At 37.7% G+C, this 22230-nt stretch overlaps 1 protein-coding gene, 1 long non-coding RNA gene and 1 other non-coding gene across 5 annotated transcripts; 1 reads left to right on the top strand and 2 right to left on the bottom strand.

Annotated features, from left to right (window-relative positions):
- Positions 1-4523: 4523 nt before the first annotated feature.
- Positions 4524-4596, bottom strand: Trnat-ggu (transfer RNA threonine (anticodon GGU)). The gene has a single exon. It is a non-coding gene; the product is annotated as a tRNA-Thr (tRNA).
- A 790-nt stretch (positions 4597-5386) lies between these two features.
- LOC148742239 (uncharacterized) lies at positions 5387-19632 on the bottom strand. 3 transcript variants are annotated; one of them, XM_088753264.1, is made up of 12 exons: positions 19479-19632; positions 14596-15123; positions 13785-13893; positions 12727-12849; positions 11324-11384; positions 10491-11110; positions 10073-10165; positions 9389-9481; positions 7896-8069; positions 7604-7701; positions 6937-7070; positions 5387-5650 (listed from the first exon to the last, which is right to left on the bottom strand). In XM_088753264.1, the coding sequence occupies exons 2-12, from the start codon at positions 15096-15098 to the stop codon at positions 5601-5603; spliced, it is 2058 nt and encodes a 685-aa protein (XP_088609390.1). In that variant the 5' UTR covers positions 15099-15123; positions 19479-19632; the 3' UTR covers positions 5387-5600. The 3 variants fall into 3 exon arrangements, with proteins under 3 accessions (XP_088609390.1, XP_088609395.1, XP_088609399.1); XM_088753269.1 differs by lacking the exon at positions 19479-19632 and adding an exon at positions 19333-19466; XM_088753273.1 differs by lacking the exons at positions 7896-8069; positions 19479-19632.
- LOC148742238 (uncharacterized) lies at positions 17563-21437 on the top strand. The gene is made up of 3 exons (XR_015998705.1): positions 17563-17706; positions 18330-18401; positions 19729-21437. It is a non-coding gene; the product is annotated as an uncharacterized LOC148742238 (long non-coding RNA).
- Positions 21438-22230: the final 793 nt, after the last annotated feature.

Raw genomic sequence — 22230 nt, 5'->3', positions numbered from 1 at the left:
TTTAAAACCCACGCCGAGGATCTTCGGCGTAACCTAAACTAAATGCACCCTGGCGAGGAGCCCGTTATTACCCTGTGAATAGAGCTTGTCTTTGAAAGTTTACATGCGTTCGTGGCGTCCGTCAAGAAAGTCCATGTCTACGAAAGCGAAGGAAGCGGATTTCACATGCGGTTGTTTATGTCAGCACTTGTTAGCTGCAACGGCACTTGTTAGCTGCAACGGCACTTGTTAGCTGCAACGGGGATTGAAAGAGGACACAATGGAGGGCACGTACATCTTCCAAAGCATCGTGTGCGTAGAAATCCTCATAAAAAAACAGCTTGATACACAGAAGGGAGATTGCTTTTACAAGGTTTTCCGTCAGGATTGAGAAGAGCGTTACCACCTTTAGCGAGTGTTTTGATGAGTGTAAGGCTATCGGCGAAAAACACTTTCTTCGACGATAATGTTTCTTTATTTGAATTTCCAGCACATCGTCGGAGTGTAGGAGTGTCGAACACAAAAGAATTATGGCCAATTAAAACGGTGTGACAATTGCGTAGTGCTGGAAAGGAAAGTGGTAAAAGATTGAAGACATTCGCTCAGGAGTGTACTCGAACATTCTCTTTGCAAAGTTCTCTCACCATTCACAGTTTTGACAGTGACTTGTTTACACGAGAAGCGTAGCTGCTGATATTTGCATGTAGGTAGCACCTATTTAGTGTTCCGGAAACCAGCCACGATATGGGAAAATAGCTCCGACGATCGCGATCGTGTTTGCGGCCGGATTCACGCGTATTTTGGCAGCCTACCTAGAAGCGTAAAACATAGTCTACTAGGCAGATGAAAAAATTATTCTGGCCTAAGCGCGGTGGCCATGTTTGTTTGTTTGTGGTTTTTTTTTTTCTTATTATTTTTTTTTTTTCAACTTTTAAAAGTCCCAGGTAAATTAGAACCCAGTCTGCGCGCGCCAAAGAAACTATATCCAGCCTCTTTAAACAGGACGCGCTACATCGCTTACACGCGAGACACCCCTGAAGGCGCACGGTAACCATAAAACTACAGCACACTAAATCTATTTACAACAGTATTACTATTAGATGTAATATAAAAAAGGGCAGGGTTTTTTTTTTTCAGTTCAGTTTAGTTCGGCCTCGTGTCCCTGTGCTTGACCGGTCCTTAACCCAACCACGTTCCACCAACAAACGACTGATAAACCAAACTCACGATTCACAAACCAAACTCACATTTAACCCAGCTAAACGTAGAAGTTTCCAACTTTACGTAATTCGGTCTTCGCTCAGACTTTGCTTGACTCAGTTGTCTTCACTGGCTTACTGTCTGACAGAAGATAATCTTCTCCTTTTCCTTTTTCTGCGCTTTCTTTGGCCAGCTTCTCGGCACACATAAGCCCCCCGGCAATGGACTCTTTGTCGTGTAAAGGAACGATTTTACTGAATGACTCTTGAGCAATTGAAACGTGCCCTGATCCGAACGAGTCTCCGTAACTTTTAATCCTTCACCGCCGGTGACCTTCTCTCAAAACAGGGAGAAAAAAAACCTCACACCGTAACCACCCCAATCCTTATATACATGTGGACGCAAGGTGCCAAAAAAGAAGAAAACTATTTGATATATTAAAATAAAGATTAATTACACAACAGGTTACACAAGTGAAGAATATAAATTACGTAACAAATACAAATATCACACACTACGTTGATCCTAGCAAGGAGAATAAAAGAATTATTTACATACCCCTAAATAAATTCTTTTGGACGCTTTCATGACACAAGCACTGATTCAAGCGAATGACCTCTCGGAAAATCGTGCAAGCCGAACGTTTGCGATTTCTAATGCAACATCATTATTCCCACCGATCCGGCGATTTCTACATTTAGACACTCAAGTACGGACCAATACTCATGGTCTTAAAATAAGTGAGGAGAATTTGCTACCTTTCTATAATCAAGAATTGGATAGATATTCTAATCTTCTCGGATAAGGACGAATAAACCGTAGGCCCCGTCTCCTGCAGGGTTAGGGGTAGGAGACGTTAATTTCCCACGCACGAGATTAATGTGTGGTGGATGTCCTCCCCTGGGTGGGATGGGTGGATGTTGGCCCTGAAAAGCCCCTATGGGGAGTGGTCAATTAACCTATGTATGTCAGTATGTATGTATGTTAATTGCTGATCTCTTAGCCTGATTAACTTATTATTCATTACGTTTTTAATTGGTGACAAATTAGGGGAAGATAATGTTAATGGTTTACAAGTGTCTCTATGGCTCGAGAAAAATTGAAAACGTTAACACAAACTGGCTAATAGCCATAGTCTGAGCTACAGTTGGGGGTGATTTCGATTCTCATTGATTCAAACATCTGTGTGCCGATAAATGTACATAGTCAGACATTTGAAAGGTGTAAAATAAGAATCAATTCTACTTAATCTAAAAAAAACTTTATCTATGAAGTAAAAGCGTTATTTGGCGCATCAGAATTTAGGACCAAAAGTACACAAGGAGGACCGGGTCGATCCCACTGCTGAATAAACAAGGAGAATCAAACATGACATTGAAACACTTTATTGGGTACTATGGAAGGCCATACTGGACAAAAGTGGTCGAGAATAATTTTGTTAGCCGAGAAATAATTTTGTCCTTCGAGATATAATTTCGATGGTCCAGAAATATTTTTGACGATTAAGAAAACTTTTTCCTTGATCGATAAATAATTCTCTCTGACGAGAAATATTTGTGGTAAGCCCAGAAATATATCAAAGGCTCGAGAAAACTTTTTCATTGGTCAAACAATTTTTTTTACGGGTTGAGAATTTTTTGGTAGATTGAGAATTAATTTTTCCGATCGAGAATTTTTTTGCCGATCGAGAATTTTCTTTGTCGACCGAGAAATTTTTTTCGAGCGTGAATTTTCCTGATGGTCGAGAATTTTTTTTTGTCGATCGAGAATTGTTCTGTCAATTGAGCTGGTCAGCGGGCGTTTTCGCTCCAAAATATGATCACATGGGACATCATATAGTACTAACGAAAATGGAAAGCGTACGCCGAAATCCGTCAGAAGGAGGTCATCTCGGGTCGATTTCCGATTATGAAATCCGAGCTTGCCCGATGTTGTCTTCATGATGAAGGCTCTAATTAGCATTTTAGACTCGCAAATTAGAGTAAAATGAACACGTACTCTGTTTTCGCTCATGATTTTGTATTGGCGTAAAATATATTTTCTTTTCTTTTTCCGTTGCTAAGCCATATTACAGTTCAAAAAATGTAATTACTGACGTTTGAGTGACATGGAAACGACCTAGTCAGAAATTAATATTCTGATAGCACGTTGAAGAGGTTCGCGTGCCTTCATGGTAGTTTCGGATTATTTAAGCGTTTCGCGATAAAATTAAATAATTCCAGGTCGGTCAGTCTTAGATTTGACCACTTTCTTTTTTATTTTGTGATGTAATTTTGTTCTACAATTCTCCGCAAAATATCACAACATTCATCGATTTTTCTGTGATTAGTATGGTAACCAGGTTCTATACTCTTTCCTTGGGGTTTCGTTCTGCTGCATTAGATGAGGCATACGTTTCCACATATTTTTTTGCCACGTCTAAAGAGTGTTTTCTTTTTAGTGGTTTTTCGCATCTGGCGTAGAACAGGCCTTTTTTGCAGAACCTTTCAGTTTCAGTGAATACATCCAATGCATTGCAGATTGTATAAGGATGCGTATACTACAAAAATGCGGTCGGCATTTCGAGTTTTTCAAAGTGTTGACATAACTTGATATGTGGTCAACCAAAGGCGTGAAATATTGGAAAAAACTTGGGAAGCGGAAAAGACCCACTTCGTTTTTACCCGAGTGTGACTTCTTTGGAAGAATTAATAGGGTATGAAACCTTTACGGATTGCCTGACTTGAAATTTGGTCCGAAGGCTCCCAAGATACCAATCTAAAAAACCGAGTGGGGCTTTTCTGTTTTTCGAAATTGATCTCCCGCAATGGTCTCCGGCGTAACGCGTATCGGTAAAATTTTGATAACCGAACTTGACAGAAAGATTGCAAAGCAACCAATAGGAATATCGAAAAAAACCCCACACGGTTTTGGAGACCAACCCCTTAGGATTGAAATTGTGCAGAAGTTTCACTTGTGCGGGTAAATCTGATACCCGATTAATTCGCTCAAAGAAACATCGTCCGTTTCGAATTGTCTCGCCTTGGTCGGCTTACGATTAGATCAAGCTAAAACGAAAGATTTTTTGCTGGACAGTACATTTAACCTTTCCATTGATACATAGTTCATGGCGGTTAGATAGCGCGGTAACAATTTCTTTCGCCAAGGACACCCGCGAAGGTCTAAGGTATCCTAAAAACACCGGAAATGATATTATTCCATACAAACTATCTTTGCACGAAAAAAAGGCATTATGAGAAGAAATACTTTTCAGGAGGAACATTAAGAGGTATGCATATGAGAACGATCTTCGCAGTAAGCAGCACTATTTAAGGAATAGTGAAATTAACACCTGAAAAAAATTCAGAACTGTACGGGATTCGAACCCATGACCTCTGCGATACCAGTGCAGTGCTCTACCAACTGAGCTAACAAGCCAACTTGGTGCTGGTAGAGTTGGTAGACCGCTACATTGGCATCGCAGAGGTCATGGGTTCGAATCCCGTACAGGCCTGAATTTTTTTCAGGTCTTAATTTTACTATTGCTTAAATAGTGCTGCTCACTGCGAAGATCGTTCTCGTATGCGTTTCTGTAACCGCAGTTCAAATAAATTCTTACCATTACGAGGTATTTGGAAAACTCAGTAAAAGCAATCTCGCCAAAAACTACCAAAAATCTTCTGCATTTTTGATGAACTAAATTAACGCAATATTGTTCAGGATTTATGTGGCGTACGGTTATGTACAATTTCTCGATTGACGGAAAAATTCTCAATCGACAAAAGCATTCTCGATCGACCAAAAAAATTCTCGGTGGGCAAAAAATTCTCGATCGACCGAATTAGTTTTCAATCTAACAAAAAATTCTAAACCAGTAAAAAAAATTGTTTGACCTATGAAAAAGTTTTCTCGATCCTTTAAAATATTTCTGGACTTCCACAATATTTCTCGCCAGAGAGAATTATTTCTCGACTAAGGAAAAAGTTTTTCTCAATCGTCAAGAATAATTCTGGACCATCGAAAATATATCTCGAAAGACAAAATTATTTCTCGGCCAACAAAATTATTCTCGACCACTTTTGTCCAGTATCGCTTTCCATAGGGTACAATATTGCTGAAAAAAAAAATGCCTTACAAAAATATTTAAAAACCAACGGAGCGTATAGGTATAAAAAAGCAACATATACTTTTTACACGAGTCAAACTTTTCAATGAAAAATGCTTGCAGTGGCTTTCCATTTTTATTAAAACAATATAACACAAAATAATCAGTCCACGATACTGACACACCATTCACAAACGCCAACTTCAGTGGTGAAGCAATAAGCGAGAACTGTAACACAAGCTTGAAGTCACTGTCATTGTTATAGCTACTATAAATGATGTAACGGTAAATGCCACCAGCTTCAGCCAACCAATAGCTATTTCCTCATGACAGTACATTACAAGTGGGTTGTATAGCCTGAGACTGGTTCAGTCTCCTCCTCGGTTCCTGTTAAGTGTAGAGTAAGCGACAAGAAACGGAAAAATCTTTAATTATCAATGATATTTAAATTCTGGCTATGCCTCGAGAATTTCTGTAATTCCTTCTCTGAAGGTTTTCCCATCGTCTTATCTTAAAGATGAAATATTCTAGAGTGTAGCCCAAATGTGTTGGTTGTTACGATATATGCAGAGGCATGATTAGGTGGCAATGGTTTGTGGGAAGGGGAATGGGGTCTCTTGGATTTCAGAAACCCCTCTTTTGAGCTTTAGCCATGACTTTAGTATTGAGGGGAAAGGAGGGCGTATCGCAATTGAATTCTTTGAAATAAGCTATTTTTATTCACTTTTGAAAAAAGACAAGAAAATTGATTTGGAAACAGATTCCCAAAATGTAGGGGGAAAGGAGGAAAGTCTGGACTTGCTCTGCTTCTCAGTTGCTGACACTCTAATTATGTTAAAGTGCACCTAAACCCAAAATTTTTTTTTCGCTTAACGAAATAAGCTTATTTTTTGGAGTATTTCTGTGCAAAAATTTTTTAATTTGCTCAAATCTTTAATTTTCTATGCCCAGTCAAAATACGGAAAATCGGCCGCCATCTTGCCTCACGACCGAGTTTAAAGAAGAATGGCTCTAGCGGGTAATGTGACGTCAAATCGAGAACACGAAAGTCTGCATCTCACACATTTTCACTTGTTTGGGAAGATTGTCGTCGATATTGTCCGAACTATGCCGACTAGGTGTGTTGTATGAAGAATGTATGAAGCGCGATACCCTCTTGCAAATTTCGCACGTTGCTACATCCTTCTACAACACACTTAGTCGGCATATTTTCGGACAATTACCGACTACAACCTTCCCAAACAAGTGAAAATGTGTGAAATGCAGACTTTCGTGTTCTCGATTTGACGTCACATTACCCGCTAGAGCCATTCCTCGTTAAACTCGGTCGTGGGGTGTAAGATGGCGGCCGATTTTCCGTATTTTGACTGGGCATAGAAAATTGAAGATTTGAGCAAATAAAAAAATTTTTGCGCAGAAATACTCAAAAAAATAAGCTTACTTCGTTAAGCGAAAAAAAGTTTTTGGGTGTAGGTGCACTTTAAGGTGCATCACAGGACTGCAATTTTCGTTGAAGAAGTGTGTACTATATTTGCAAATTTCAAAATTTTTTTTAAAATTCTACTTCCTTCTCTTTAGGAATTGACCCTTTATTACATAATTCCGTGGAGTTCATCCATATATAACTACCCACACAAACCCGGCTTTAAGTCAGCTAACAAACTGATACTCACCTTTTTTCCCGCAGACTGTCTTGTAAATTTGAAAAATTATAACAAGCAGCAAGCTAAAAGCAGCCAGTGAGCTGGGCACGAATGAGAACACGTTTTGTACGTAACTCCCACACTCTTGACAATCGGCAGACTCACTGGGGAAAAAAGCGATCATTTTATCTCTTTTTAAACAACATTTATTTCGCTTTCTTAATTCTTCTACATAGCCCTTAAGCACAATATTACTTTTTGCAATGAAAATTCCCCCTTCGTTTACTCTTCAATTATCTTGAGTCACTTTCTTTTGTTTCGCGAGAATATCCCATGAATTTTAAAGCTCTTGGAACGCATTTTATGCGCCATGAAATGCTGGTAGAGTTTATAGTTGGACAGGATGGAGTCAGGAGCCTGGTAAGGGCGAAGGATGCAAAGGAGGAGAGGAGAAGAAAAGACCAATAGCAACAGCGTTGAATAACAAGAAGAACAAAGAGTAAAGAAAAGAATACGTATAACGCAAAACCAAAAAAAAAAAAATGCGAAAGAAAATGGAAGAAATAAACTTAAGTAAAACAAAGGACAAAGAAGAAAATGAAACAGGCTGGGAAGCCTATTTTGCTAAAAAGTCATATTATATCTTGCAGTAATAAAAATAATTCTTATCTCAAAACCGTGAGAAGTCCAAGTTTACCTTCCTTTAGGAAATAGAACTTGTATGACGAGATACAGAGTTCCTGAGGTCAGGTTGGAGACAATACCTACGACAGAGAATACCAAACCAGAGCTGGCCTGCAGGAAAAATCATACAACAAAATGGATTTATTTTAAACAAAAAGAAAGGTAAAAAATCTTTGTTCATTTGCTATTTGTAGCGCGGTCTTACTTATCTTAGTAATAGAATTCAATTCAATTTGTATACTGTAGTTGTCACAAATAAAGTAAAAATTTGGAGAATAGACTAGATTAAGTGTCCTCCAACTTACTTTGTTTTCTCCAATAAGTTCGGTTGCAAAACTAAGTGCATTAACAAACATGGCGGAGGACCCAAACCCCAGTAGAACAACGGCCGGGTAAGTGAACACCCTTGTTGACTGGGTAATACGCATAAACCACAAGCACGATCCAATTACAGTCAGAGCAGCAACAATGAAAGACCACTGAAACAAGATGGGGAGTTTCAGAAGATAGCAAATATATACCATTAAATTTTGACTTTGAATATTACACTTCCAGTACTCTGATTGGTTCACCCAGTTCCAGACATCAGTTCACTTGCCGAATTATGTTTTATGTAATGAGATCCACCCAAGCTTTGCTGAGTTGGACTGGGTTGTGTTTAGCTAGAAGAGAACGCTTCTCCGGAACAACGGAAATTAAGTAACGATTAAAAACAAAGCCATAAATAAAAGTACGAAATGACACTATCTGATGGTACGTATCTTTGACGTTTTACCCATGTATTAAAAAAAAAATGCAGCTGGAATTCTGGAACTCATGATCTATAAAAAAGATACCCACGTCAGAAAAAAGAGCCTATTACCTTTAAAATTTCAAGTTGACTCGTAAATTTTCCTTTGACATTTCTCGCTCTGGCTAGTCCTTTAGTTGCAAAAGTTTCTTTATGAAATTCCTTTGAGCAGCCATGATATTGGTTTCCTCCGTTTGCCACCATACAGCAAAATATTTGAATGTGCACAAAGCTTCTTGATAAGCTTGAAATTTTAGAAATTGGACCTTGAACCGAACGCTTGTTCAATACGTTTGGGACAATACGTTTGTTTAATGCGTTTGGGACTCGAGCCCATAACTTGTACATTCGAAACAAGAAACATATTATGATCTGATTACTTAAGAAAGCTTAGCCTTTTTTTTAACAAAACCGCGTCCTAAACAAACTTGAATGTAGTTAAACCTTTTGTCCGGAACATTTATTTTTGTGAATAGTGTAAAGAGGGCCAAAAGCTAAAGGTGGAAGGATATTTATTTCATTTAATCAATCTTCTTGAGGAAGCCTGAAGCCCACTGCAGCTGATTGCTTAAAACCGTGGTTTAGGCTAGACTTGTGTGTAAATTAACAGCCCAAAAAGTTCAGTTTATTTAAACGTGGGCAGTCGACGATCGCTTCAATTTCGGTTCCATAAGCCAAAAAATTGAACAAACTGTGCCTAACTATAACGCTTGTTGACCAGCTGGAACCGAAAAACACAGTTAATGCTTTTCTCAAATAAATTTTTAATCGTACTCTTCCAAGAACGCTTTTTGGATTTGGAAATCACTTTATTTTGAGCAGGTATTTAGATCTAGCATTGTAAACTGCTTAGTGTTGGAATGTCATCCGGCTCCGGCTTGTTGGATATGAGCGCTTGAGACCATAAACAAAAAGAGCAATTAAGTTACTATTCGGTCAACAATTTTGTCCACGATCATTGCTTACATTAGAACGTTATGTGAAAATAGTTTTCTTTCTTTTTATTACCTGGTTTCCTACTTTTCCAGAGAGCTTCCTTGATATTTGGGTAGACAATGTGGCACTCACTAACAATATCAATGGCAGAATGGCAATCGCTTCCTTAAAAGAAACATAATAGTCTGAAGTTTTAAAAAAATTCAAGTTTTCTCGTGGTCGATTTGATTGTTTTACTGTCATTAAAAAGTATTTTGTTCAATTGAATTTGTGTGACTGAATTCCCCCATCAAAGGAACACGTTTTTCTTGGGTAGAATTTCAACATAACTTTAGGAGGTTTCTACACATTTTCCGCTCTTGGTATAGCCTGGGGACTTTCTTGGCTATGAACAGTCTAGTATTAGGGCTAACAGGGAAGCGATTCGGATTGTTTAACTCGTCAATAGTCCAGCCTAAGCAGTAATTGGACAAAACTTCCCATTTTTCAATTCTTTAAAAAGTTTAATGAATTATTTGATGATATTTTTGTCCATTTATCTGTCTGCCTGTCTGCCTGTCTGTCTGTCAGTCAGTCTGTCTGTCTGTCTGTCTCTCTGTCTCCTCTACTGTCTCACGGGAAAGTTGGCTGACTGACAGGGAAGGAGGAAGTAATGAAAGGAGAATAGATGAGTAACCAGTTAATTGTTTTACCACTGTAGAAGATCACTACAACGTTCAGTAGCTTTCAAACCCAGAAAAAAAGGTCTGAACATACTTTTTCAAATTTCAGTTTGTCAGTCAGGAGCAGGGGCAGGTAGGCGTAAAACACATCCTGTGAACCTTTTGTGCACGCGTAAATAATTGCAACCTAAAAAGGGAGAAAAACCATAAGCATTTATGAAAAATCACCCAACCCGTTAAAAAAATTTACTAATAATACTAAACTAACTTACGATCAATATCACCTGCACCAAAAACAAAATTAGGTTACGTTTCGAAATCTCAAAGTCAGCCTCATAATCTGTTGAACACATTTCAGTGGCAGAGACAAAAATTATGTGGTGTCTTGGACGTATTTCTCCCTCGATCATTTGGAATAGACTCAGTTGAATTTCTCATGATAAACTATATATGTTCTTCGTGATTTAGTGTGTAAGCTAAAGATTACAATGAAGATGCACAAATCAAGTTACCTTGTACAAATGAGGATCTTTGAGCCAGCTTCGCACTGTCTTTGGTTTTGGTGGATGAGCGGATTCTACATCAGAAGCAGATGGCAGAGCTTTTCTCTCATCTTGGCTAACATCCTGAAAATGTTGGTTAAGCTGTGTTTCAGTTGTATCAAATCCTTCATTGTCAACACCGGAGGTCCGTTTTTGACCTTGGTTGTATACTTTTGACTTCTGTTGTCCATTTTCCATTATCCCCTGACCATCCTCTTCACTTATATTATCTATGGGTCTGACATTGTCTGGCTTCTCGTCGTTTTCTTCTTTAGAATCCTTTTCTTTTGTCATCATTTTATCAAAGATGCTCATCATAAGGCTTATTTTTCGGTCTTTTGGTAATTCCTTAACAAACGTCAGGTCGTCCTCACTTTTGACTGTCATTGAGACAACGGGCATGTTCGGTGTAGGATCATGCTCTTCATTTTCTACGGTCTTAATTTCGGAAACCTCCTCAGTTTCACTTCCTCCAAATAGGGCTGCAAAAAATGTTCGGGAGAAACTCCTTTCTCCAACAGGGCAGGTCTCTTCAGACAATCGCAGACTGTGAATTACTCTATCACGGATATCTTTCTTTCTCTGTTGATCTATGGCAAATCAAAATAAAAAACGACGTGGTATGTAAACGACGTGCTGTGTAGATTTAAAATCATCACTGAGATAAACAAAACGTCTATTGACTTCAGAAAAGCGATGAAATTAAGAAGAAATTGTTAAGAAAGAGATCGAGTGGAAACTTTGCTGAAAGCAAGGCAAGTGAAGTTGTTGCACAGCCTTAGGAATAATGAAGAACGACTCACCTCTTCCAAAATACGCCAATGACTGTAAGACAACAGGCGATGGTATGAAGGAGCTTTCAGTCTGTAACATGTATAAAGGAGTAAATTACACAATATTATTTTGGATGAGATCACCAACAATGGACACATAGTAAATATTTACATTAACCGTAGGTCACTGATTGGCACATTTCCCCCAATATTTGTATATACTTTGATGTGCGCTTGGCGCGGTTAGCTAGTCAGACTAACCTACAGGTCTAAATCCAAGGCAATAATGTGGGTAAAGGTGATTGTGGGCTCCGATCTTTGGCGTAAAAGATCCCTTCTCCTATGCAGAGGCAAGAGTCCAATTTCCTTCAATAAGGGATCAAATAATTGTTTCAAATGAGACGAAACATTTAACTGCAAATAAAGAATTCAAAAACTGCTAAACTTAAAAGAGAAACAAGGGAAATTTTTTTAATTGCAAAAAAGGAAAAAAACCTAATTCTAGTCCGAAAACGGGCTTCCACGTTAACTTTAATTGATATTATGATATGTACAGAAAAGACCTACAATCTTATGTAAATATGAATGTAAAGAATTACGCCGTAGGTCATTAGCGGTTATGCAAGAGTATGTATGTGTACCCGGACTGAAATTAAAGTGATGTATTAGTAAGTACATTAAAGTTTCTATACGACCAACAGGGTTTTTATTGTTTTAGTATCTCTTTAACCTGTAAAAAAGTGTTTTTTTTTAAAAAAAATTTGATTCTGACGCCTCTTCACCCTAAAATCGAGCTTTAAAGTTCCCGCTTCGGCCACACCCAATGAAGTTGACCGCGTAAGGGAAGATTGGTGATGAGTGACGTCACTCCGGGAGCGTTTCGAGCGTCGTGTTGTTACTTTGCTTGACAAACGCAGTACTTTTACAACACATCTATCGGGCATATCTATGTCGCCGAAAACTCTTTACCTTACTGAAAAAAACAGTGAAATGAACCACTGGCGGGTTTGGCGCGTTCCTGATTTGACGTCACGACCCATTCTGAACCCAATCTCTTTTTTTTCCCGACTCACGGTCACCTTCAATGGGGGTAGCCAAAGCGGGAAGTTTAAAGCTCGATTTCAGGGCGAAGACTCATCAGAATCCAATTTTTATTTAAGAATACTTTTTTACATGTTAAATACATACCAAAACTATAAAAATTCTGTTGGCTGTATAGACACTTAAGTTGACTGCCTGTCTCCATTTAACTTGTAGTTACTCATGTTTGCTAGCTCCTTCTCTGTCTCCTTTTTTCAGATGTAACTTACTTTAAATTAATCAATTTAATCGAACTTATTAATTTCTGATAAAATTGCAAATGACTGTAATAAGAGAGATGAAGAAACCAAAAGTTTCTTTTAATGGTGCAGTTTTGTGTAATTAGAATTTACCATAGAATCTGCAGTTGACTCAGGAAGCGCCTTGTCCTTTGAATCCTCTGAAGGTTCTTTGGTTCCAAAATGGAAAATAGCAGAGCAAACCAGTCCTACTGCTGTCAATATCAGAGTTATCACCTGTAGATGAACAGACGTTACAACTGTAGTTAAGTGACTTTAATGATAGACGTAACAAAGATAAAATAATAATAAATAATAAATAAATTTTAATTAGTTGTATAGCCCTATTTACATGTACAGATCAATAGTGCTTTACACTGAATAAAAATTAAAAACCTTATATATCTAAATAAAAATTTACAATAGTAATGGTAACTAAAAATACATAAGAATAAATTATTTTAATGTAATATATCTAAATTAATGATTACAAAAAGCTTCATTAAACAGAAATGTTTTAATAGCTTTTTTAAATTTATCCAAACACTTAATCATTCTAATTTCACGAGGAAGTCTGTTCCATAAGTATGGTGCTGCTGCCTGAAAAGATCGATCACCAAATGTCTTCAGCATCTTACCCTTAGGGGGCTCTAAGTAAAGACCGTCATTACATCGAAGACAGTAAGAAGATTTTGATTTAATAGATATGAGGCTGTTAATATATGACGGAAGTAAATTATGAAGCGCTTTAAAAGTAAGTAGAAGAATTTTAAATTTAATGCGAGCCTGGATTGGAAGCCAGTGTAACTCATATAGAATAGGAGTAATATGCGAGTACCTTCCAACGTTCAATAGCAGTCTTGCGGCTGCATTCTGTACACGTTGTACTTTAGCTATCAGTTCCTTTGAGGCACCATACAAAAGACTGTTACAATAATCTAATCTATTCGTTATAAACGCATTCGTTATAAAATTGTCCCAAGCGATAACCCTAATTAAGTTAACATGAGCCCATCTACCACAACCTGAAAGGTCAGATGCTCATTTTTATTCTGTGTCTCAGCTGAAGGAGCAGTAAAAAGCACAAGAAAAAAGGAAGTAGAGAAAAAAATTAACACTGAAACAGTAATAATCAGTGGCAGTAATAGAATCATGTGGATATTATTAATTACCATAAAATCCATTGTGCTTTCTTTTGTTAACTGATCATGGCTATCTTGTCCAAGAATTAGCCACGCCACAAGGTAGGAAACGATGCCAGTTAAGTACATGAAAGCCGTTCTGTAAATAGGTAGTCAACTGCAAGTGAGCCTTGAAAAATTTTTACATTTTGTAGAGGCAAGAACAGCCTAAGAATTTACTTGTCACAAATCAAATGTAACTGTTTCTGAAGTGAAATCAACTTCTACAGATACAAAACTTGATAATATTTGTTTGAAGTAAGATCTGGGTAGACTTAACGCCGAAATACGGACATACTGACGAAACCGGGAAGTCATGATTCATATAACTATTATTATTGTGATTACATTTGTTAGTTTGATTTTCATTATTATTAATTTTACTATCATTATTATTATTATTAATATTATTATTATTGTCATTATCATTATTATTGTTTTATCCGAACCCTTTTAAGTAACGAGAACAATCGTGACGAGGGCTGCGCAACTCACGCAAATTTATTTGGTTCAAGTGCCTTGATATTGTACCTCTTGCTACGTCATAAAAGTACACGAATGTCAGGCATGGTTACTTGGCTGTTTAACGGTTAAACTGATTGATCACCAGTCTAGTCCAGTCGTAATCCGTGCGGAATGGAGTCTTCTTTCTCATCGCACCTCAAGCTTGCATGCCGTTCGCGCTATGAACACACGCTTTGACCCAATCTGAGTCTTGTGCTAATTCAAAACTTTCAGCCCGAGTGTAATGAACTTGTCTCAGCATGAATATAATTTTAGCGATCGAAAGAGTTTCACAAACCTTAAAGCAGTCAGCTTTGTGGCCTCACTTTGATCCTTTGCCAAAACAGGAATAATCGACAAGTGCGATATGTCAACGAAGTTGATGGAAAATGAAAGTACGGTGGCAATGAGAAAGTAATACAACAGCACCACCCATTCACTGGTTTCACTGCCGCAAACTAAACATTTGCTGAAAAACAGCGGCAGACCCATTGCAGTTGTAATAGTTCCAAACAAATGCCACGATTTTTTCTTTCCATGCTTGCGTGACAGGACCAGAATCTTAACCTTATCACATAAAAAACCTGCTACTGGAACAAATATAAATGCACCGGCAAATAGACTGTAAAGAGCAATCAAGCCGGCATAGGTTGCAGAAATGCCAACCACTCTCATGAGAAAAATCATTCGGAATGTTTGTAACATGCGGCGAGTGACATCATTAATCACATGCCCGACTCCGCAGGAAAACTGCTGAAAGTACGATAGTCCTCTCCAGTTAGGATTTTTCTTGACCTCCATGTCCAAATCCGCAAATACCAACAACCTAAAGAGGAATAAAGATAAGAAAATAAAATAAAAATCAAAAATAAAACAATAAACAAGAAAAAAGGGCAATGGAAAAATATTTTATGAAACCCCGAAATTACAAGGCAAAACTTGAGGGCCCAGAAGGACTGATAGGAAACAAAATTAAAAAAATAAACTACCCTTAAACCCTTCCATTATTCGATAATTTTTATAGAGTTTAAAGTATAGGCGGCAATTCTGCTTGAAGTTTTCTCCAGAAATTTACAGGTTGAATTTACAGGAGAATTTATTACTTTTTACTTTAGAGGACAGAAGTATAGAATGATGATGTCACCATTCATAACTTTGTGCATCGTTGAGGTGCGTCGTGTCAATAATAGATCATACATGAAATAAAAAGGTGATAAAAACAACAGTTACACACTCGGCTGCACCACGTTTTGATTAGATTCTCTATCATAGATGAAACAAAAACGTGATAAAAACAAAAGTGACACACAAGTCGGCTGCACCGCGTTTTGATCAGATTCCATGTTGCTGTGCGTCTGGTCAATAATATCTCATAGATGAAATAAAAACGTGATGATAACAACAGTGACACACTCGGCTGCGCCGCGTATACCGCATTTTGACGTCATTTTGACGTCATCCGCGATCTATTATTGAACAGACAGCAATTAGGTTAGTAAGGCCGAATTGAAATTTCAATGCTATAAATTTCAGTTTCCCTAATCAGTGATGTGTGGTGTCAGCAACAAATTGTGGCCGTAAAGGGTTACCAAAAGGTTACTGTTGACGTGAAGGTTTTCCGAAATATCGTAACCTTTTAAAAACAGATGGACGGAAGTACTTTTTCTAGCTCTTCCCAAGATTTCTTCACGGCTCAGTAAAAGCACCTATTGATGTAATTAAACATTAAATTGCAGGAACAGTGAGCAAACTGCGAATGATTGACGCCCTTATACTTTTTCTTTATACTCTTAACTCAGAGCATACTTGTTTGACTCTTTCGAGATAGTACTAGTTAGTTCCTAATCATTCTAGATGCGTTTGGTTTAAGAAGTTTATTGGTCTGGAATAATTAAGTTAAGGGCTCGAAAAGAGAAGAGTTATAACTACGTTATGTCAGATGATTTGCAGACTACTGCTCGCTCTTTCTAACCTAACTATCCGGTGATGAAGGCATTAGCCTAAACAGCTCCTCAGGGAATACGCTTCGTCTTGGAAAATGGATTCAAATGAGATTTGTGTAGTTTATCAAGAGTTGTGCTTTATGATATAATGAGGAAATTATTTTTTTTAAGAGGAAAAATACTTTCTGTGGTATACCACGCAAATTTTTTACTCATCGTTCACAACTCAAATGATGGATGAGTATTTTGCTGTAAAGGCAACTCAACAAATGCTATTCTCTAATTACGAAATCGTGGTTCAATACTGCATGACACGGAAATACTGGCATCTTTTCAAGCCGGAAAAATCAACGGTGATAACACTCATTGGTAGCTACCTCTAACTAGCTAGTTATGTATTGGAACGGAATCTTGAAGCTTTGCACGGGTGTACAATTAACATCGAGGTAAATTTTCTCAGCGATAGATCTGTTTCTTATAAATTTGTACTCGCAGGATAAATCATAGCACTCTGCACTATTGGGATCAAATGAACAAATTCTCTGCCTATCGGAAATCCCGAACTTCAACAAAATTGCTGTTTCTTGCATGAAAAAGAAATCCGCTTCGAACTAAAAGACCAAAAGGCCTACTCATTAAAAGCATGCATGGTCAAAGATCATTTTCAGCCTATTTATTGAAACAAACTCCAAGAAGAACATATATAGAAAAGCCATCTAATATGGTAATCGCATGCAAAAAATCTATGAATCAGACGAACCATCTTCATTCGTAAAGTTATCGGTACTGTGAGTGTGATTGCTGTCTTTCGCACGAGATGTTTGTGAAAAGCTGTTCAAATAAATGAGCCCTATTCACGCACGTACCAATTTAGTCATTCTACATCTCTGACTTCAAAAGTCAAATTTCCATGTCTTTCTTGATAAAGATCCTACAGTTAGTCTTTTGAACTACGAAAAAAAAAACAGTTAAACACTTAACTCGACAAAGTCTTACAATGTAAGTTGTTCACCTTGTTTTGAGATTTCTATGACCCAAATTATTTTTATCGAAGTATGTAACCAGACCTGACTGAACTGCACCGATGGTTGGACCCCACGTGTTAAAGATTCTAAATCAACCAAAGATATAGTGAGGCCAGGGTTGCTAATATTTATGTACGAGTTCACTCTCATTCAGGCGAATCAGCACGGCTTTCTATTGTGCGCAACAAAAATAAACTATCCTTGGGCACAAATCTTTTTTTATCCTATTTCGTGTTACACTGGGAAAAAGAGTGATTATGAAAGGTACTTATGTCTTTTGCGTTATATGATCGGTCGACCTTCGAGTACATAACAAAGCCACAGGCAACAGATCATGATGACGTCTTTCCGCACTAAAAGGGCACATGAGGTGAAAAAAAAATCCAGGCGGGTAAACTTCCATTTGAGTAATTGCTGAAAAGAAGCCTGATGAAAAATCTTGTAAGTAAGGGGAGTTGACCAAATTGTTACAAGGACTGAATAGACAAGAATACATAACAAACACTGTTGGCTCGAGTTAAATTGAAAACGTCCATACAAACTGGCTGATAGCCATAGTCTGGGCTATAGTTGGGGGCGATTTCGATTTTTATCGATTCAAACATCTGTGTGCCTATAAATCTACATAGCTTAGTATCTGAATGGTGTAAAAATGAGAATCATTTCTACTTAATGTAAATAAAAATTTTCTATCTATGTGGTAGTAGCGTTATCCGGCGCATTAAAATTCAGGACCATAAGAACACAAAAAGGACTGAGTAGATCCCGCTGCCGAAACGAAGACTTTTACCATTAAACTTTTACAGGCTGACGTTTATAAACCTTTAAATATGTGTGGCCGAGAGATGCTTTACACTCAAATATTGGTAGAAAATAAGAAATGTTACTTTATTTATGCTGAGCTTTTCTATGAATTGAAAACACTTACACAAATGCCGATGGTGGGTTAGTCTAAAGTATCGTTCGATTTTGTTGATTTGAATTCATCTGTGTGCCGATAAATCAACAGAAATAGTGCTTTTCACGCGTGTTAACTGGTTGTAATTGGTTCACTTGATTGGCAGGTACTATTCCCTCAGAGCAGCCGAACAGACACAATTCCGCGTCAACAAATTTATTTCGGACCATTTTTGTTGGTAAGATAACAGAAATAAACTAATATTTTTGTTTTCGGTGTGGCGTGCTCTAAAAAAATTATTCACATGATCAGTGAAAGTGGTGGATATTTACCTTACCGCTTCGCTGCTCGGAAATATCCACCACTATTCACCTCCGCTTCGGTGAATAATTGTTAACAATTCGAAAGGTGCATCAAACATTTAAACCTTTTGAGAATCTTCGAAATTAGGTTTGGTTTTAAATTTAAAAGCTTTAACGATGGAAACTGCGCCAAGCAATGAATGGTGATCATTGGTTGCGCTATCGTAGCAGCTAGAAATAGAGGTAACCTAACAGCATGTTCACAGAGGTCAAATAAAGATTACTGTTAGTTCTAGGGATCTGTTCCCTCACCTCATCCGCTCTTCTGTAACGTTAAATTAAGAGATAAGAGATATGAAGGGTTCTTATTACGCGAGTCGGACTGACTCGGCCCCAAAACCAAATTGATTACTTCCAGTTCTGATCTTTCAACCTCCTTTCGTCTTATTTGGTTATTCGTCTGAATAATTTGCTCGATTTACCTATTTTTGCAATAGGTCTCGCGGCCCGAAGCCATCCTTATTTCCATTAAGTAATTAACATTTCCTTTTTTTCTCATTTTCGCTACCACGAAGCGTTGAAGTGTAACGTTATTCTGATATCCATGATCATATGTTCAATGGTTACCAAATGGCTGAGTCCAGTCTCCGTGATGTTGAGGGACCGGCCGGGTGATGTCCGATTTGACTGTGATCACTCGGGCAATCAACAAGGGATGAAACAAATTTCCGAAGACCTCACGTTTTTTTTTTTTTGGAATGCATAAAGTTATATAAGTCGCTGCTCGGTTGAGAAGTAAGAGAAACGAAAACTTCTTAAATATTTTCCCACATTCAGTAACATGTCTTGTCATTAGGGAGCACTTACCGATATCAAAAGCTTGCGAATGCTTAATTTCCAATTTAACGACAAAAGACGATCTCAGCTTGGAAAGGCACACTAAAAAACAATACTGAATCGAACCGCACGCTTTCCGCTGATATTTGATTGCCAGTAACTATCACTATACTTACGTGTATGCTTAGGATCCGGCTTGAGAAAGCTCTCTGGTGTGATGGAAGATAAAATGTTAAAATTCTATCATTGCATAGTGACCAGAAGAAGATATTTATCGTCTCTTGATGGTGATCATGAATTGTTCAAAACTGAATTGCGTCAAACAGGTCGCGAAGGGGGATTAAGTCTGACCTTACATTTTTTATTTGAAGTAATCCGAGAATCGCATTGTTTCAACAAAGGCTGAACATTTCATTGCCCTTGTAGGTAAAAGCAGCGACGAAAAGTTTCAACTATCATGATGTGCAGAACACAGTACAGATATTACTTGATAGTAATATTTCTCAAATTTGCTCCTTCAGATGATGACAGTGGCGATGTTAAGTAAGACGTCTTCTTTTAGAAAAGTGCTAATGCTCTTTTTTGTCTTCTAAGCTCGAGGAAACCAAAACCGACTTTTACAGATCAGATTCATAATTCTCTTAGAGTGATAATAACAAAATCTCAGTTAATCAGTTGACCTTTGAAAAGAAGTCACGTACTTCCCATTATACGTATGCAATTCCCTTGCACGTACACATTAGACAGCTAGAGGCCTGCTAAAAATCGTTACACCTAAGTTTTAACTCATAGAAGAAAACTAACGCTGCTAAAACACAGTGAATATTTTTTTATTTTGAGAGACATAATTTATATACGAGCTCAGTGAACATCATGTTTTAACAATTTCCGCGACACTTAACGTGAAGTCCTTGAACCAGCTAAAATAGTCTAATAAAATATAAAGTGATTACATAAATCACCAAGACGGTAATAGTGTTTGATGCAGGACACGAAAGCTAGTTCTCGCAAACGAGGGGTGAATTTATTGAATCTACCGCTAATTCCGCCTAATCTAATGACCAGAGAAAAATGTAACTCCTCAAACTCTAGGGTCTTGTTTGTTCAACAATAGAACTACGCTGAACACCGTGTTTATGTTTTGGGTTTAGCTACCATACTGAATACGCATGGAGTTTGATTGGTTCTTACTTATGATCAACTGGAAGACAGATGCATAGATGAACTCATTAGTTGACATTATTTTTGCTTCTTTATAATACATATTCCATCATTTACACACTTGGCTGCGCCTCGTGCGCCATTTGTTTGTTCCTACCACATTTTGACGTCATTTGCGATCTATTTGTTTAACAGACGCACAGCAACATGGAATCTATTTGATAAATATACGCACGACTGTGCGTGTAAACGGTCGAACCTTGATTATCCGAAGTTGTAAGGACAGGGTTGTTAGTCCGGATAATCGAAAGTCCGGATAATCGATAATGTGAATATAAGTGTCCGTAGATAATGGAAACAGCGACGCAAGTCCGGATAATGGAAAAATCCGGATAATAGAGGTCCAGCCCTCGAGGTTTCAAAACTTTCAAGTTTCTCGGTTCCAAATATGCGTTTGGACTCTTCCTTAGAACGATAAATATTATTTCAGGTGACCATACGGACTTTGTTTCAAAATTGTAACTTCACTTATGTTATCAACTTCCAGCCATAATTCGTATCGCTTTGGGATGAGCTTCGTTAACTTCAAAGTTACGTTTGGACTCTTCCTCATTACGATAAATATTATTTCAGGTGATAATATGAACTTTGTTTCAAAATCGTATAATTTTCAGAATTTTCAACGCAAAGCTACACAATTCTCCGGCTGTGTGAACAATAATTCAACGACAACAATTCAAGCATGATGAATCTATTCCGTGGGTCTTATACATCCAAGAAACTAGTTTTCCGCATCGTTTTTCGAACAGTAAATATAATTTTAAGTGTTGATATGTCCTCAAAGTATTTTGAATAGAAGACTTTGTGTTTAATCCTACAATGTTGAGAATTTTTCAAGGTAAAGCTGGAAATAAATTCAGGTAATCAACATTTCATGATCAGGTTTGGTAAATTTACTACACAGGTCTCGCACATGCAAGAAATTGGTAAGTTCTTCGGCAAATTTAGCATTTCTCTGAAAAAAGCCGAAGTTGGTCTCGATATTTCTATTGGTCGATTTTGCTTTCCTTTTCATTCATAAGTAGTAAGCGATTACCTAGTGAACCCGACACAATTCTAATAAAGCTATATTTTTTTGTACAAAAGTTATGTCTGCTAGGTTATAAAACAGTTTTCAGCTGTCCGTATATCGAGTAACGGATATGCTTGCGAAGTTTGGAGAGTACTCATGGAGCAACTTCTCTGACGGGCTCAACGTGATTACTCAAACTTTTCTTCTAACCGGCCTTGTCATATAAGTGCCAGTTGCCATTTTTGTAGCCTCGAACCGAACTACTCTAGTCACGAATAACATAAATGAAAGGTCATTTATGCAAGTCAAACTAACACAGGGAGCTATATTGCACCTCCGAGTGCTGTATTCAACCCTTTTTACCCCACGAGAACTTCAAATGATGTCAGTTGGAAGCTACGATCTTCCAGAAGAAGCCAAATTTGAAGATGAAAACGGCTTTGCTTTGTTTCTGTAACAAACAGAAAGGGCTTTGCAGTGATTGCTTCAATTGAGATTGAGTTGCGCTTCCTTTAACAAGGAGTAATATATATTTTATCACTTTCAAGAGCTACAAGGATACATAAAAATGGCTGCCTGTAAGGATCGAGAATCGTCCGTCAGCGACCATTCTGGTGAATTGCTCATATTTTGCTCAACGATACCCTTTGGTAAACTGTTTTCAAAAATCGAGTTTAAAAGTTCCGACGAGTGTT

The sequence above is a fragment of the Stylophora pistillata genome, chromosome 1 (genome assembly GCF_964205215.1).
Source record: "Stylophora pistillata chromosome 1, jaStyPist1.2, whole genome shotgun sequence".
Lineage (NCBI taxonomy): Eukaryota > Metazoa > Cnidaria > Anthozoa > Scleractinia > Pocilloporidae > Stylophora > Stylophora pistillata.
The sequence above is the reverse complement of the archived record's forward strand: the minus strand, read 5'-3'. Positions and strand labels throughout refer to the sequence as shown.

Bases quoted from the DNA above. Each gene is read 5' to 3' on its own strand.
- LOC148742239 (XM_088753264.1), bottom strand. From the start codon at position 15,098: ATGGAGGTCAAGAAAAATCCTAACTGGAGAGGACTATCGTACTTTCAG. The intron at 12,850-13,784 runs GTAATTAATAAT...GTTCATCTACAG, and splicing joins AAAGCACAATGGATTTTATG to GTGATAACTCTGATATTGAC. The intron at 11,385-12,726 runs GTAAATTCTAAT...TACATGTTACAG, and splicing joins AGTCAACTGCAGATTCTATG to ACTGAAAGCTCCTTCATACC.